Here is a 16,258-nt window from a genome sequence, read left to right as displayed (position 1 = left end):
AAATTCCAGCAGCAGTGTACAGAATAGAGATCGAATTTAAAAAAGTAAATAATGGGGGTATAAATGGAAACAAAATAGAAAAATATTACAATAGAATAAAAACAAAAAGCATCAATGAGAATACAAATATAACAGTAAAATAAGAATATAACAAGAGAAACTAGGCATTAGTGACCATGTTATGAAAACGTATTACACTGTTATTGTTTTGCATCCCCCGTCATTCTAGTACCCCCCCTCGGCCCCAGAGAGGAGTTGTACAGTCTAATGGCGTGTGGGACAAAGGAGTTTTTTAGTCTATTAGTCCTGCACTTGGGATGAAGCAGTCTAGCACTGAACAGGCTCCTCTGGCTACTGACAACGGTATGCAGAGGGTGACTGGCATCATCCAGGATGCTCACTAGTTTTTCCACAGTCCTCTTCTCTGCCACCGTCACCAGTGAGTCCAGTTTTAGTCCGATCGTAGAACCGGCCTGCCTGATCAGTTTCTCCAGTCTGGAGCTGTCCTTCTTAGATATACTGCCCCCCCCCAGCACAATACGATGTAGTACAGAACACTGGCAACCACAGACTGGTAGTACATCCACAATAGTTTTTTACAGACGTTGAAGGAGTGCAGCCTCCTCAGGAAGTACAGCCTTCCCTGTCCTTTCCTGTACAAGTGATCCGTGTTAACAGTCCAGTCCAGCTTGTTGTCCACCCACACCCCGAGGTACTTGAATGAGTCCACGGTCTGTACCTCGACTCCCTCGATCACAATAGGTTGTGACCTTGGACTCGACCTCCCAAAGTCAATGACCAGCTCCTTGGTCTTTGAAGGGTTGAGCTGCAAGAGGTTCCTGTGGCACCAGACAACAAAGTCCCTCACCAGCCTCCGAAACTCCTCCTCTCTGCCGTCCCTGATGCACCCGACGATGGCTGTGTCATCCGCGTACTTCTGGATGTGACACAGCTCTGAGTTGTAGCAGAAGTCAGCGGTGTACAGTGTGAAGAGAAGAGGGGCCAGCACCGTTCCCTGGGGTGCTCCGAAGCTGCTGATCACAGTGTCAGATGTGATGTCCTTCAGTCTGACGTACTGTGGCCTATCGGTGAGGTAGTCTGAAATCCAGGCAACCAGGCAGGGATCCACTCGCATTCTGTCCAGCTTGTCCTGGAGTAGGTGGGGCTGGATAGTATTAAAGGCAATCGAGAAGTCCAGGAACAGGATCCTCACAGCGCCATTTCCCTTATCCAGGTGTGAGTGGGCTCGGTGCAGCAGGTAAAGGATAGCATCCTCCACACCAACGCCTGCCTGGTACGCAAACTGCAGGCTGTCCTGGGCATGTTGCACCTGTGGTCTGAGGAGGCTGAGAAAGAGCCGCTCCATTGTCTTCATTATATGAGAGGTGAGCGCCACTGGTCTGTAGTCGTTCAACTCACTGGGGCAGTTCTTTTTGGGAACTGGAACGATGCACGACGTCTTCCAGAGGGTGGGCACTCTCCCCAGCTGCAGGCTGAGGTTGAAGATCCGCTGGAGTGGTTCACCCAGTTCTGCAGCACAGGTCTTCATGAATCGGGGGCACACCTTGTCTGGGCCTGCTGCTTTTCTTTATGTAAAAGTATTAATCTACAGATTTACCAACAGCTTTCCATAATATTTTGATACTGTGGTGGATATACACACACAGGACACTTAGTAATTATTACGGTTATAATTCACTGCGTTCTAGCCCATGTTTACTTGCATAGGTGCATAGGTGCTTTTACTTTGAAGTGTTGAGACACACCTCTGTGGTGCTGACGTAATTACCTGTGCGACAGGGTTGTTGTTGTGGTTCTCTCTGAAAATAAATGGAGTGTTACTTGGCTCTCCAAAGAGGAATAAATCTCCGTCGTTTCTCTGCCTACACTCCTACATTGGTGACCCCTTTTTACTCTTGGACGTTTCCAGAGTTTACTGAACATGTCTGCTACACTAAAGTTGCCCGACTTTTGGGAAGGGAACGCAATTGCGTGGTTCGCACAGGCGGAGGCTCAATTCGCCATCAAAGACATTACGGCGGACGAAACAAAGTTTTATCATGTGGTGGCGTCCCTTACAAGCTCGACTGCGGGGAGAGTGGTGAGTCTGCTAGAACGTCCTCCTGCACGCAACAAATACGCCGCTCTGAAGGCGCATCTACTGGAGACTTTTGGACTTTCTGAATCCGAACGTGCGCGCCAACTCCTCTCACTTCCCGGTCTCGGCGACAGTAAGCCTTCTGAGCTGATGGATCACATGCTGGCTCTGCTGGGAGACCATCAGCCGTGTTTTCTTTTCAAAGAACTATTCCTGCAGCAGCTTCCAGAACAGGTTCGTTTGGCACTTGCAAATTCATCTATTACTGATTTTCGCCAGTTGGCCAGGGAGGCGGACAAATTTTTCTCAGCTGGGAAGAAATGTTTTGCAGCCACGCCCCCTTCCACGTCTACTGCCACCAGTGATGACCATATGCACCAGCCATACTCCATCTCTGCCACCACTACTGTGCCCCGACGTGCAAAGCAGTCAGGAGGATTGTGTTTCTACCACGCCAAGTTTGGCAACAAAGCCAAGAAATGCCTTCCCCCCTGTACATTCAGTGCGTCGGGAAACGCACCGGCCGCCACCTATTAGCAGCCGTGGGTGACGGCCGTACCAGCGGCTTGCTGTTTATTACTGACTCCCTCTCCGGTCGTCGCTTTCTTTGTGACACAGGTGCCCATATGAGTGCGCTGCCAGCATCAGCCACAGACATTCGCGCAGGGCCGTGTGGCCCCCCCCTTCTGGCCGCAAATGGCAGCACAATCCACACCTTTGGCACACGCACTGTGACAGTGAGTTTTGCTGGTCAGCGTTTTACCTGGGATTTTGTGTCAGCAAAGGTGTCCACTCCCCTGTTGGGTGCTGATTTCTTTTTTGCCAACAAGCTTCTAGTGGATGTGAGGAACCGCCGCCTCGTCCATGCTGAAACATTCGGCTCATTTCCCTGTGAACACAGTGACACTGCCCCGACGAAGCTGTCCAGTGCCCTCTCGCCCGCTGATGACTTTTCTCACCTCCTCAAGGAGTTCTCAGACATCACCGCACCTACCTTCTCCTCCGCCTCCGCCAAACATGGTGTGTTGCACTACATCACCACCAATGGCCCGCCTGTGCACGCCAAAGCCCGGCGCCTTGACCCACACAAGCTCAGTATCGCAAGAGCTGAGTTCGACGCCATGGAACGCCTTGGCATCGTCCGCCGGTCGAACAGTCCCTGGGCCTCCCCCCTTCACCTGGTGCCAAAGCCCAATGGTGGTTGGCGCCCGTGCGGCGACTACCGACGCCTTAATGCTGTCACTACGCCGGACCGGTACCCTATTCCACACATCCATGACTTTTCTGCCCACCTGGCGGGTGCGTCTATTTTTTCTAAAGTGGACCTCGTCCGGGGCTATCACCAGGTACCAGTTCAGCCTCAGGACATTCCCAAAACAGCGGTGATTACCCCATTCGGGCTTTTTGAGTTTCTACGGATGCCATTCGGACTAAAAAATGCTGCCCAGACCTTTCAGCGATTGATGGACACGGTGCTGCGTGACTTGTCATTCGTTTTTGTCTACCTGGACGATATCCTAGTGGCCAGCACGTCTGAGGCAGAGCACCTATCACACCTGCGTCTTCTCTTCAGTCGTCTCCAGCAGCACGGCTTGATCATCAACCCAGCGAAATGCCAGTTTGGACTGTCTTCCATGGATTTCCTGGGCCACCACATCACTACAGCAGGGGCGATTCCTCTGCCGTCAAAGGTGGAGGCAGTGTTGGGGCTTCCGCAGCCTCACACTGTCAAGGCTCTACAAGAGTTCTGCGGCATGGTCAATTTTTACCATCGTTTTGTGCCTCGGGCTGCCGACCTTATGCGCCCCCTATACAGCGCTCTCAAGGGTAAAAAAACTTCTAAGCATGCCCTTTCTTGGTCCACGGACATGTTGGCAGCTTTCTCTGCTACAAAGGATGCACTCGCGGACGCAACTATGCTGGCTCACCCGGTGCCTACGCCCCTGTTGCTCTGACCACGGACGCCTCAGACTATGCTGTTGGTGCTGTTCTCCAGCAGTTGGTCAATAGTGTTTGGCAACCTCTCGCTTTTTTCAGCCGCCAACTTAGGTCCAGTGAGCAGAAATATAGCACTTTTGACCATGAACTCCTCGCCCTGTATTTAGCCATCCGTCATTTCCGTTTCCTGCTGGAAGCCCGTCCGTTCACTGCCTTTGTGGATCACAAGCCTTTGACCTTCGCCATGGCCAAGGTGTCGGAACCATGGTCTGCCAGGCAACAGCGCCACCTAGCTTTTATTTCTGAATTTACCACGGACATTAAACATGTGTCAGGAAAAGACAATCCCGTGGCTGACTGCCTCTCCCGTGTGGTCATTGGTGCTGTCCACCTTGGAATAGACTATGCCCGAATGGCTGTGGACCAAGTTTCGGACCCCGACATTCAGGCGTACAGAACAGCGGTCACTGGCCTCCAGTTGGCGGACGTCCCGTTCGGCGATGCCGGCACAACGCTGCTCTGCGACGTATCTCTGGACCTGCCCCGTCCTGTGGTTCCGCAGGTCTGGAGACGGCAAGTTTTCGACGCCATACATGGCCTCTCGCACCCAGGCAGCAAGCCGTCACAGCGTCTCGTGGCAGCAAAGTTTGTCTGGCATGGCCTCTAGAAGGACATTCGCGACTGGGTCAGGACCTGTGTGGCATGCCAACGCGCTAAGATCCATCGCCATGTTAAGGCCCCGTTGGAGCAGTTTGCAGTTCCCGAAAGGCGTTTTGACCACGTCAACGTTGACCTGGTGGGACCCCTTCCTCCCTCCAGGGGATTTACTCACCTTCTGACTATGGTGGACCGGACCACCCGTTGGCCGGAGGTTGTCCCACTGTCGGCAACGACATCAGCTGATGTGGCCCGGGCCTTCATTGGTACCTGGGTCGCCCGGTATGGTGCCCCATCTGACCTTTCGTCTGATCGTGGCCCCCAGTTTACTTCCGAGCTCTGGAATACTGTTGCCTGTCAGTTGGGTGTCTCACTCCACCGCACTACAGCATACCACCCTCAAGCAAACGGCATGTGTGAACGTTTTCACAGGGACATGAAGGCCGCCCTTAAGGCTTCTCTCACAGACGACGGCTGGGTCGACAAGCTCCCGTGGGTGATGCTGGGGATTAGAACTGCGCCTAAGGAGGACCTCCTGTCTTCCTCAGCGGAGTTAGTTTATGGCCAGACCCTCAGAGTCCCAGGTGAATTTATACCCCGCACTACAGTCCCCTGGTCTGCTTCTGACCAGCGGCGTAGCCTCATGGACACTGCCCGTACCTTCCTACCAGTCCCGACCTCGCACCACTGCTTGCCCCAGGTGCACATTCCCCCTGACCTGCGAGCAGCGGGGTATGTGTTCATCCGCCACGATGCCCATAGGGGGCCCTTGCAACCACCATACGACGGTCCTTATCGGGTTGTGGAGGCTGGGGATAAGACATTTGTCATTGACATTGGGGGCAGACTGGATCGCGTCTCAGTGGACCGGCTGAAGCCAGCCCACCTGGATTTGGGCCGTTCAGTTGAGGTGGCTCAGGCACCACGTCGCGGTCGACCCCCACACTGCCAACCGACGTCTGCTCGCCGTCGCCGTCAGCTGTCACCCTCCCGCTTCACCCCCCTCCGCCTGCCCAGGAGCTTCGGAATCGCTTTGGGCGGGTCATTCGGGTCCCTGGTCGTTTCACTGGGCCAGTTCTTGTGAATTCTGGGGGGACGTGTGTGGTGGATATACACACACAGGACACTTAGTAATTATTACGGTTATAATTCACTGCGTTCTAGCCCATGTTTACTTGCATAGGTGCATAGGTGCTTTTACTTTGAAGTGTTGAGACACACCTCTGTGGTGCTGACGTAATTACCTGTGCGACAGGGTTGTTGTTGTGGTTCTCTCTGAAAATAAACGGAGTGTTACTTGGCTCTCCAAAGAGGAATAAATCTCCGTCGTTTCTCTGCCTACACTCCTACAATACTCATTTAACAAAGCATTGTCTACACTATTAATCAATGTACACTTAAATACAGATGAATAAACTACCCAAAACTCTTCAATTCACAACTACATCGTCGACTTCAGGAGGCACCAGTCCAGCCACACTCTACTCTTCGTCAACGGCACAGCAGTGGAGATCGTAAGCAGCACCAAGTTCCTCGGGGTGCAGATAACTGACAATATGACCTGGTCCCTACACACCGGAGCTCTGGTAAAAAGAGCTCAGCAGCGCATGCACTTTTTGCGTCGGATGAAAAGAGCACAGCTCCCTCCCCACAGTCTCACCACATTCTACAGAGGCACTATGAAGAGCCTACTGACCAACTCTGCAGAGAGTGGTGAGGACGACGGAAAAGATCATCAGGACTCCTCTTCCTCATATCCAGGAAATCGCAAAAAGCCGCTGCCTGACCAGGGCTCAGAAAATCTGTAAAGACTCCTCCCACCCCCACCAAGGACTGTTTTCACTGCTGGACTCTAGAACGAGGTTCCGCAGCCTCCGTAGAAGAACCTCCAGGTTCTGTAACAGCTTCTTCCCTCAGGCCATCAGACTCTTGAACCATCAAAATAATTCCCTCAATTTCCTCTCAAAAACAGATTAACTCGCTGGAATATAAAGACAATATAACATACATCCATAAACGTGGATGCATATGCAACAGTGCAATATATTCATCTGTACAGTAAATATTTATTCATATCTGCACATTATTTGCTCTTTTATCCTGCACTACAACGAGCTAATGCAATGAAATTTTGTTTTTATCTTTACTGTAAAGTTAACATTTGAATGACAATAAAAGCAAGTCTAAGTCTACATTTTTATTAATTTTTTTCTGTGTTTTTTGCAAGTAGTTTTGATAAACGATTCCATCATTTTGTCAAAGGTTTAGAGCCGACCTGGGCAAATTAAGGCCCGGGGGCCACATGCGGCCCGTTAGGCTTTTCAAAGTGGCCTGCCGGACATTCCCAAATAATTTTTTTAGATGTTTAAGATGGAAAGTGTAGCTGCCATTATGATGTGCCGTGATGTTTTCTAATGACCGCAAGTCTTCAACTATACAAAGTATTTCAATGGTTGGAATCTGCATTTTTGCATGATATAGTAGTTACTATGGTAACCTAATTAGTTACTATGGTAATCTAATTAGTTACTATGGTCATCTAATTAGTTACTATGGTAATAATCTAAGTCACAGCAACTCAGACGAGGCACCAAGCAGTGTGGGTGGGAAGCGTTTCCACACAGTGTTTCCAGAGCGGCCAGCCTGAGATGCGGGTGTCAGGGACAGACCCGGAAGGACATTTTTACAACAAACTTCTGAAGCTTAGTGATCTATCAGATGTATCAGATTGTAGGTGGGTTTTTTTTTTTACCCTTTGCATTCATAATTCGCTGTGTTTGTTGCATTTTTGTTGTGTTTCGCTTCATTGTAAGATATGTCAATCAAGAGGGGGTGTGAGGTTCATATGTTGCCAATATTCAGTATTTTATCCTTCATAGTTAATATTGTAAATCCCACATTCTTTATTTTCATGTACATTCTGGGTGTCTCGTTCAGTAAAAAAAATAAAAATTCTGTTCAGTTTTTTAAGGCGGTCTGTCATAACGGTTTTAGCTTTCAATGAGACGTTATTGTGAGGTTTTGTATTAGTGTCCCTAAAAATCAGGGGCCGTACTTATCAAGCTTCTTAGAGTGCCATTTTACACTTAAGTCCTGAGAATTTGCGAAATTTAGTCCTACTCTCAAACTTAAGAATAAAAGCTTTTTATCAACGTTCTTAAGTCTAAGAATCACTCCTACTCTCCACGATATTTAAGAGACCTTCAGAGGTGTCTTAAGTGGTTAGGAGTTGCCAGCAGGGGATGGCACTGAGGCGAGAGAGACGTGCGCGAACGTTCAGGGAACGGAACAATGTTTTTGTTTTTTTGATGACGAGCAGCTGATCAAACGGTATCGTTTAGACAGAGCGGATATTATTTTTGTCACAGATTTAATACTTTTCGATTCCTTGTTGATTTCTGCATGTGTCTGCATTGGGCTAGTATATATAGAGCCACCCACACCAGTTTCAAATTAGTTGCCTAATTAATGAATTGGAAAGAAAATGTTATGACAGTAGCGTATGTGTGTGGCCGTGAGGTGAGTGACGTCAGTGAGTGTGTGGGCGATAGAAGAGAGGGAGCGGTAGCGTGAGTGCCGGCGTGGACTAGTTTGTTTTGTATTATTTTGCAGTTTATTGTCAAAATATACACTCCCATTGTCCACTTAAATATTTCCAAGATATTTCTTTATTCTTAGACAACGGATTCCCTTCCGTGATTGGTCATTTCTATGGACACAGAAATGACGTCACCTAAAATTCCGTTTACGGCACATAGTAATGTCGTAATTCAGCTCTGAGTGTGACACTTAAGATTCAGTCCTACACTTCGCTGAAAGTGTGAGTAAGACGCTTGATAACTAACTTTTAAGTGCAGCTTTCAGCGAAGAATTTATTTACTCTTAAGTCAACTCTTAGCAGACTTCTTAGGAGTAATTCTAAGAAGCTTGATAAGTACGGCCCCAGATATACCGGCCCCCAGACACATTTTTTTCTAAAAATTTGGCCCCAGAGTCAAAATAATTGCCCAGGTCTGGTTTAGAGCAGGCTCATGTTTTTGTATAGGCTGGCAGTACGGTGCTGCCATCTAGTGCCGGTTGTTTTACACAAATAATACCACTACAATGACGTAATCACGGCCAAGGATGAAGCCAGCCAATCAGCGGCCAGGAGCTGCTGGGATTTGAAATTGAGGCGGTTCGAATGCGGAAGTGATGAAGTAAACAAAGAATAGCTCTGTTTTACCGTAGACAACTCTTTTATTTGATAGCTAAATGGAGTTTAATTTCTCTTTAAAATACAACTTGCGTTTATTATATCGTCGCGGGCATGCTATGTCTGAGCTAGTAAACTACCAATAGTTATCATATTCTTAGAAGGCGTCCATAATGTCATTATTCACCGTACAGACTAAGAAACACGTAATGGCGACAAGTAGGACCCCAGCAGGCAGAGAGTTTCTGACCGAGAGAAAGGCAGTCAGAACGCTCTCCAAGTGTGAGCCTTCACTTTCCGGAGACTCTGCGTGTGAGGACGGCGATAAAAGTAGCACCATCAACCGGACGTATGTCATCTCCGCGCTGTCAAAAAGCGGACATACACCCTACCGAGGTCGGCTCACGCTTCAGAGGAGGTCACGGCCAAAGGAGGAAAGTAGTCAAAATAATACCACGGCAGCCCCGGAGAAGAGGCTGACACTGCAACGGAGGACTAAGACGCCCACCATGGATAAAAGTGCTCCGGTCACCGGTGTGGGCTCGCACACAACGCCGAAAATCCTCCAGGAATTCAACGGTAGGACTCCTACTCTGCAGCGCTCCATGAGCTTGAGAGAGACGGCGAGTAAAGGACGGGAGGCCTTAAATCACCTGGAAAGTCGAGGGAGACTGGCACAGGACAAGACCCCATCTTTAGCCTCCACAGGTAGGCTGCAGGACGAGCAGGCCCACACGTTCAAAACGCCCACCAAGAAGACACCATTTGGTAGGATCGCAGCACGTAGAGATGTCTTTGAAAGGATGACCGTAAAAGAAGCTCCTAAGACACCGCTGGTCAAATCTGCAAGTTTGGACAGGTCCAAGTATAAGAAGCAAGGGGATGTCCTTAAACCGATTGCAACTCCTCGACTGAGTAAGACAGGTGTGAGTAAGACAGGTGTGCTCATAGCCGGCGCAGCAACACAGGTGAAGGCCACAGCAGGGGCCCCATGCTTAAAGGCAGACCTCACCAGGACCTCCACCTCTGCTCCAGCGCCTTCTCAACAGTCCTTATCCCGTCCCAGTGAGGTCGCCAAACCCCAGGGCTCGCTCAAGATGGAGAACAGTGCAGTGACCGTTGCAGTCCGTGTCCGGCCTTTCAATGCCAGGTTTGTGTTCGCTTTATTGCAGGCGTTGAAATGTTTTAAAAGTCACTGTGGTATTCAAAGTTTTGGAAAGTTCTTGACTATTTATTACAGGGGTGTCCAAACTGTTTCCACTGAGGGCCGCACACTGAAGAATGAAAGCATGCGAGGGTCATTTTGATATTTTTCATTTTCAAAACCAATATATAGATGTTTTTTTTAACCTCTAGGGCTCCCCTCAAGTTTGGTCCAGGGGGACCCCAAATTAAGGGTAATATAATATATATAGGGCAGCACGGTGCAACGTGTGCCTCACAGCACGAAGGTCCTGAGTTCAATCCCGGGCTCGGGATCTTTCTGTGCGGAGTTTGCATGTTCTCCCCGTGACTGCGTGGGTTTCCTTCAGGTACTCCGGCTTCCTTCCACCTCCAAAAACATGCACCTGGTGATAGGTTGATTGGCAACGCTAAATTGGCCCTAGTGTGTGAATGTGAGTGTGAATGTTGTCTGTCTATCTGTGTTTGCCCTGCGATGAGGTGGCGACTTGTCCCGCCTTCCGCCCGAATGCAGCTGAGATAGACTCCAGCACGACCCCGAAAGGGATGGATGGATAATATATATATATATAAGTAATATATCATAGTTGTTTTTTATCTTTCAACACTGAAATATCTACAGCAACTTCAGGGCTATCTGTCAATATGGAGTATTTTTTTAAAATGTTTTATGCCATTTTTGTTAAAGAAAACCCTGTTTTTATGGTAAAACCACAAAATATGCAATATTTCCCCACCCAAAAAAGTTCTCTGCAAAATATTTTATGTGAAATAATTGGAGCCTTAAATAAGTCAATGAATTATAACAACATGAATCTTGGGGATGCAAAAGGGCCCCCTTTATATAAGTGTTAAAAATAATAATAATAATAATTTAACCCCGAATGCAGCTGAGATAGGCTCCAGCACCCCCCGCGACCCTGAAAGGGACGAGCGGTAGAAAATGGATGGATGGATGAATATATATTTATTTATTTTTTATTTATTTTATTTTTTAACTTTTAAAATGTTTTGTTGTTTTATGCCCTTCTTGTTTTTTTTATTGCAAACAGAAAATATGCATTATTTCGAAGTGGATTATTTGATGTGAAATAATTAGAGCTTTGAATAGGACTATTTTTATTCATTATTATTTTTTGAGCAAAGACAGCTTTAAAAAAACTAACAGCCTGCATGGCAGCTTTGTGTTGTTAGTCAGGATTTCAACTTTTTCTCATTACATTTTTACCTGTTAGCTCTTTTATTTCATAAATTTGTTTTTTAATTTTATAATAGTATTTTTAGAATGTGCCATGGGCTGTTAATAAAATGACTGTGGGCCGCAAATGGCCTTCGGGCCGCACTTTGGACACCCCTGATTTATTAGGTTGAGGAAGTGCTTCATTTCACCGTCACCATGTTCTTCTAGGTCAGGGGTAGGCAACCTATGGCTCTCGAGCCAGATGTGGCTCTTTTGATGACTGCATCTAGTAGCAGTAGTTTTTTTTTGTTTAGTTGTTGACTTTGTTCTAATCAAACAATTGTATGTAATAAAAGAGACTAAGGAACTGGTTTAGATATTGATATTGTTAAACAGCAAATAGCACTCACCGTAAATACATTGAAAAAGTTACAGTTAAAGCAGGTATAGTTATTGGTACCTACTGATTTCACACATGGATGATCAAAATCTGCAGCAAAAAGCCCTGATCTAAACATCCCTATTTGTTGTTACTACCAACATTTCAGCTCGGTCTCTTTACGTTTTAAATGTTTGCTTTTTCCCCCCAATTAAAAAAAATATTTACACAATAAATGGCCAATACACATTTAGCAATGGGCTGAAAATGGTCCACAGCTGCACTTTGCTCGACTGTGTGCCACTCCTCTACAAGTATTTTAAAGAATTTGGCACAATCACCCTAACTAACTCATCTTTTTGTAAAAGTAACTTAATTAGATAGTGGGGAAATTAATAAAACATGTTTTCTTATCTAAATAATAAAAAAAATCATTTAATTTGTTCACATCAGTGTACCTTCTTTTTTAGTTTAGGTATTCTACTAAAGTGTATTTGTCATTTATGTCAGTATGTCATTCATACTCCCACCAAACCACCATGTATTTCTTTTTCCGTCATAGAGAAAAGGCAGAAAAGGCCTCTGAGGTGATCGCGATGAGGGGCCAGGAGACAGTAGTGCAGCATCCAGTCTCTAAACAGAGCTATTCCTTCACCTACGACTTCTCCCTGTGCTCGGTGGATTCCAAAGACCCCTCCTTCGCCAGCCAGCAGGTGGTGTACGAGACCCTGGCTAAACCTCTGCTGCTCAGGGCCTTCGACGGATTCAACACTTGCCTGTTTGCTTATGGTCAAACCGGCTCTGGAAAATCATATACGTGAGTGTTTGTTATTTTTCTGATTTCCTCTCACCTTTGTGAACTCTGTGCAGGAACGAACTGTTTGAAATGTTTGTTAATCTTAAATGTTCTGGCAGAATGATGGGCTTTGGAGAGGAGGCCGGAATCATCCCTCGGTTCTGCCAGGAACTTTTTTCACAGCTTTCCTCCATGGAAAATGAGCAGGTAATTTATTGTAATTTATGTCTTTTCTCAAAATATACATTAATGTTACAGAATAGGGTTTCCTTGATTCTGACCCAAAAAAAATCCTGACTTTCTTGCTAAGAATTGAGATTACAATTCTCCTTTTCACACGTGCGCACAGACATGCCAGTTTCAGGGCAAACAGTACATGCAAATGTATGATTTTTTTTTTTTTTTTACAGAGAAAGTGTGTCAAATAGGCTTGCACGATTCTGCAAAAAACGTGACTTACAATTTTATTCCTTTCCTTTCCTCACACACGTGTGGTCTACTGAATCATACTGTTTTTTTCTGGAGATCGACCGATATGTTTTTTTCAGGACCGATACCGATTATTAGTAGTCAAGGAGAATGATAACCCATTTTTGAAGCCAATATCTATTTGCAGTAAAAGTTAGCTAAACATGAATAGTATACGTCAGTAAACAGCTGGACAAGGCTTTCAGTTGCTTTTTTAACATTATTTTTTAGGAAACATCAGACCAGTAGCGACGTAATGTTTTACGCGGTGCGAAGGTTGTGGTTAATTTAGCACTAAACAATCTCTGGGGATTTCACAAATACTTTTATTTTGTGTGTCTGTTGCTGCGGGTCAGAGGAGAATCCACATTTGCATTTCAAAATATGGGAAATCTCCTGGGAAAATTGGTTAAAAAAAAAAAAGGGTTTTTTCCAAATCAATATAAAAATTAAATAATTATTTCATGGCTTGGACTCCAACAAAAGTTATCTAAATAAAAAAAATTGCCATCCACACAATCACAGGTTTATAGCAGTTTATGGATTTTAAGGTTTTCCCTGAAATATTGCGAAGATTTAAATAAACATTCTGGGCTCCTTCACGTAGCTTATAGTGGAGACATTTTTCAAACTGGCTGACATAATTTCTTCCTGGATGTTACAGAAAATATGTGAATGTGTGATCTGGGGATGGCGTGGCGTAGTTGGTAGAGTGGCTGTGCCAGCAATCGGAGGGTTGCTGGTTACTGGGGTTCAATCCCCACCTTCTACCATCCTAGTCACGTTCGTTGTGTCCTTGGGCAAGACACTTCACCCTTGCTCCTGATGGGTGCTGGTAGCGCCTTGCATGGCAGCTCCCTCCATCAGTGTGTGAATGTGTGTGTGAATGGGTGAATGTGGAAATACTGTCCAAGCGCTTTGAGTACCTTGAAGGTAGAAAAGCGCTATACAAGTATATTCCATTTATCATTTATCTGCTGCTTGCTCTTCTTTTTTTTTTTTTTAATTGTTTTTTTATTTATTTATTTATTTTAAACAACATAAAAAAAGACACAAGATACACTTACCATTAGTGCATCAACCCAAGAAAACCCTCTCTCCCCCATTCACACTCATCCACACTCATTTACACAAAAGGGGCTGTCTCTTTCTGTTATTAAAAAAAACTTCTGGTTCCTGCCATATAGAATAATACAATCTGCAAGGGATACAGTCTTTAGAGCACACATGCTGGTGCTGGTCCACTAACATTTTCATTAATTACTATTTTTTATGTAATTGTTTTTATATTGCTTTACTTTTAAACAAAACAAACGAAGGACCTTAACTTCACCAGACCGGGTTGTCAATGAAATCAGATTGTTCAAAAGGGTTCTTAAAACCAGGTCCAGTTCAGATTACGTCCAGATCGGGCTCAGCAACACACACCTTCACCCATGTACACCAAAAACCAGGGAACACAACAGGTTGCATACAATCCACAAACAAAAATAAATTTTCAAATTAAGCACCCATGTACAGTCCAGATCACATCCAAGTCGAACTCAGCAACACATACCTTCATTTATGTACACTTAAAATAGGGAATACAACAACAGATTGCATATCATATATAAACAAAATTACATTTTCAAAATAAGCCTTTGAGGACTTCCCATCTTTTTTATGTTTTTTGGGATCATTATCGTTTTCAACCATATAGTTTGCTCTTCTTTACTTCTATAATAAGTCTCTTATTTTTAAAGATTCGTACACAAAATTTGGATATACTGTATTTACTGTCGTCTTCATGTCCAACCTGTTGCGTTATTTGATTGAATCACGGAACATGAAACTCGTGGCGCTTCTTTAATGAGCCCACACTGCGACTGTTGCGGACGGAGGCTCGTTGAGCGACTCAATTGCCTTAGTAGCGAAAAACAAACAAATCGGGACCTGGAAGACTCCGGAAAAGTAGGACATAAACTGGATTCCTCTGCAAAAAAAGGAGACGTACTGTCGACGATCAGCACTGCATTAGAAGGAGGGAAAGAGGGGGCGTGGCCGCATGAGTGCCGTGGTCAACGCAGCTGAGGAGACCGGGAAATTTTTTTCACAAGAGCTCAAATAAAGGCCCTGTCAGATTTCAAAACATATTTGGGAAGAATTATTGACAATGAAAGTATTTTTTATTATTAAATGAATAAAAAGAAAAATGGGTTCCACCAAAAGGCTGGTGCTTGAGCACTGGGTTATTACTATATACTTCACACATTTTTGTTATTTTAAAATATACTGGTATCATATTTGTATATATTGTATCTGCTGATACAGTTATGTTGTAGTTTTAAAACAAACAAACAAACAAACAAACAAACAAAAAAAGGCTGTTACAGATTTATGTCAAAATATCAAATATCGCTGCCGATAATCGGTGGGTCCTAGTTTTTACTTCAGTTACCTTATTTAAAGGAAGAAATGTTCATACAGCTATATGGCTCTTAAAATGACTCATACTGAGCATTTCCTCCTAGGTCAAATGTCATGTAGAGATGAGCTACTTTGAAGTGTACAATGAGAAGATCCATGACCTCCTGGTGACCAGAGATGACCCGAACCAGAGGAGGATGCCTGTAAGTAGTTGGCATCCAGGAAAAATCACACTGATTTTTTGTTGTCGTTGTTTCCCCCCCCTGTCACTCATGCACAATTGGAGGGAAAAATGACTTCAAATAAGCAAGTCGACAATTTTCAATTTTTAAACATGGTGATCTTTTTTCAGATATTTCAAATAATGCTATGTTTTGTGATTCCAGCTGAGGGTGAGGGAGCATCCAATCCATGGACCTTATGTTGCAGACCTCTCCGCGTAAGAACCTGTTTTTTTTTCATGTTTTGCATTACAGTGGAACTTTGATTTACGAACTTAATTGGATCTTGAACATGTTTCATAAATATAAAAGTTCATATATCGAAGCAAATTTCTCCATAAGAAACAATGTAAATATGAGTAAAAAGTTCAAGCCTTGACAAAAGTACATATTTTAGTGAAGGTTTGTCACACTTGGAACACAACATACACATATATTATATAAAAAAAACATAACACGAGGGTGATGGATCAACTATCTACGGTATTTAATAACAAGCTAAAACAACGACGACAAGCTCAACTGTTCTGTATGCGCTGTTCTGCCTACACACGCACTCACACAGCAGTCCCTTCGGTGCCCTCACAAACAGTCAGAAATCACACAAATCCTTCAATTATAACAACCATGATTACTATTGCAACAACACATCCTCTGTAGAGTAAAACTGATACACATTTAAAAAAGTAAAACCCACTTTTACATTATCAGCAAAAAAGCAGGTCACGAGAGGAG

General features: G+C 45.0%; 1 protein-coding gene across 1 annotated transcript in view; it reads left to right on the top strand.

Annotated features, from left to right (window-relative positions):
- The first annotated feature begins 8,829 nt into the window (after window positions 1-8,829).
- The window catches only part of kif14 (kinesin family member 14), a 32,233-nt gene continuing 24,804 nt past the window's right edge, over window positions 8,830-16,258 (top strand). Inside the window, exons 1-5 of the mRNA XM_062028052.1 lie at window positions 8,830-10,038; window positions 12,192-12,446; window positions 12,545-12,632; window positions 15,407-15,505; window positions 15,689-15,741. Of these exons, the coding sequence (XP_061884036.1) occupies window positions 9,062-10,038; window positions 12,192-12,446; window positions 12,545-12,632; window positions 15,407-15,505; window positions 15,689-15,741 (1,472 nt within the window). The 5' untranslated portion in view covers window positions 8,830-9,061. The remainder of the gene's footprint in view (window positions 10,039-12,191; window positions 12,447-12,544; window positions 12,633-15,406; window positions 15,506-15,688; window positions 15,742-16,258) is intronic.

This window comes from Entelurus aequoreus, linkage group LG19 (assembly GCF_033978785.1).
Source record: "Entelurus aequoreus isolate RoL-2023_Sb linkage group LG19, RoL_Eaeq_v1.1, whole genome shotgun sequence".
In the NCBI taxonomy this organism is placed as follows: domain Eukaryota; kingdom Metazoa; phylum Chordata; class Actinopteri; order Syngnathiformes; family Syngnathidae; genus Entelurus; species Entelurus aequoreus.
Note: the sequence above shows the minus strand (reverse complement) of the source record. Positions and strands in the feature narration are given on the sequence as shown.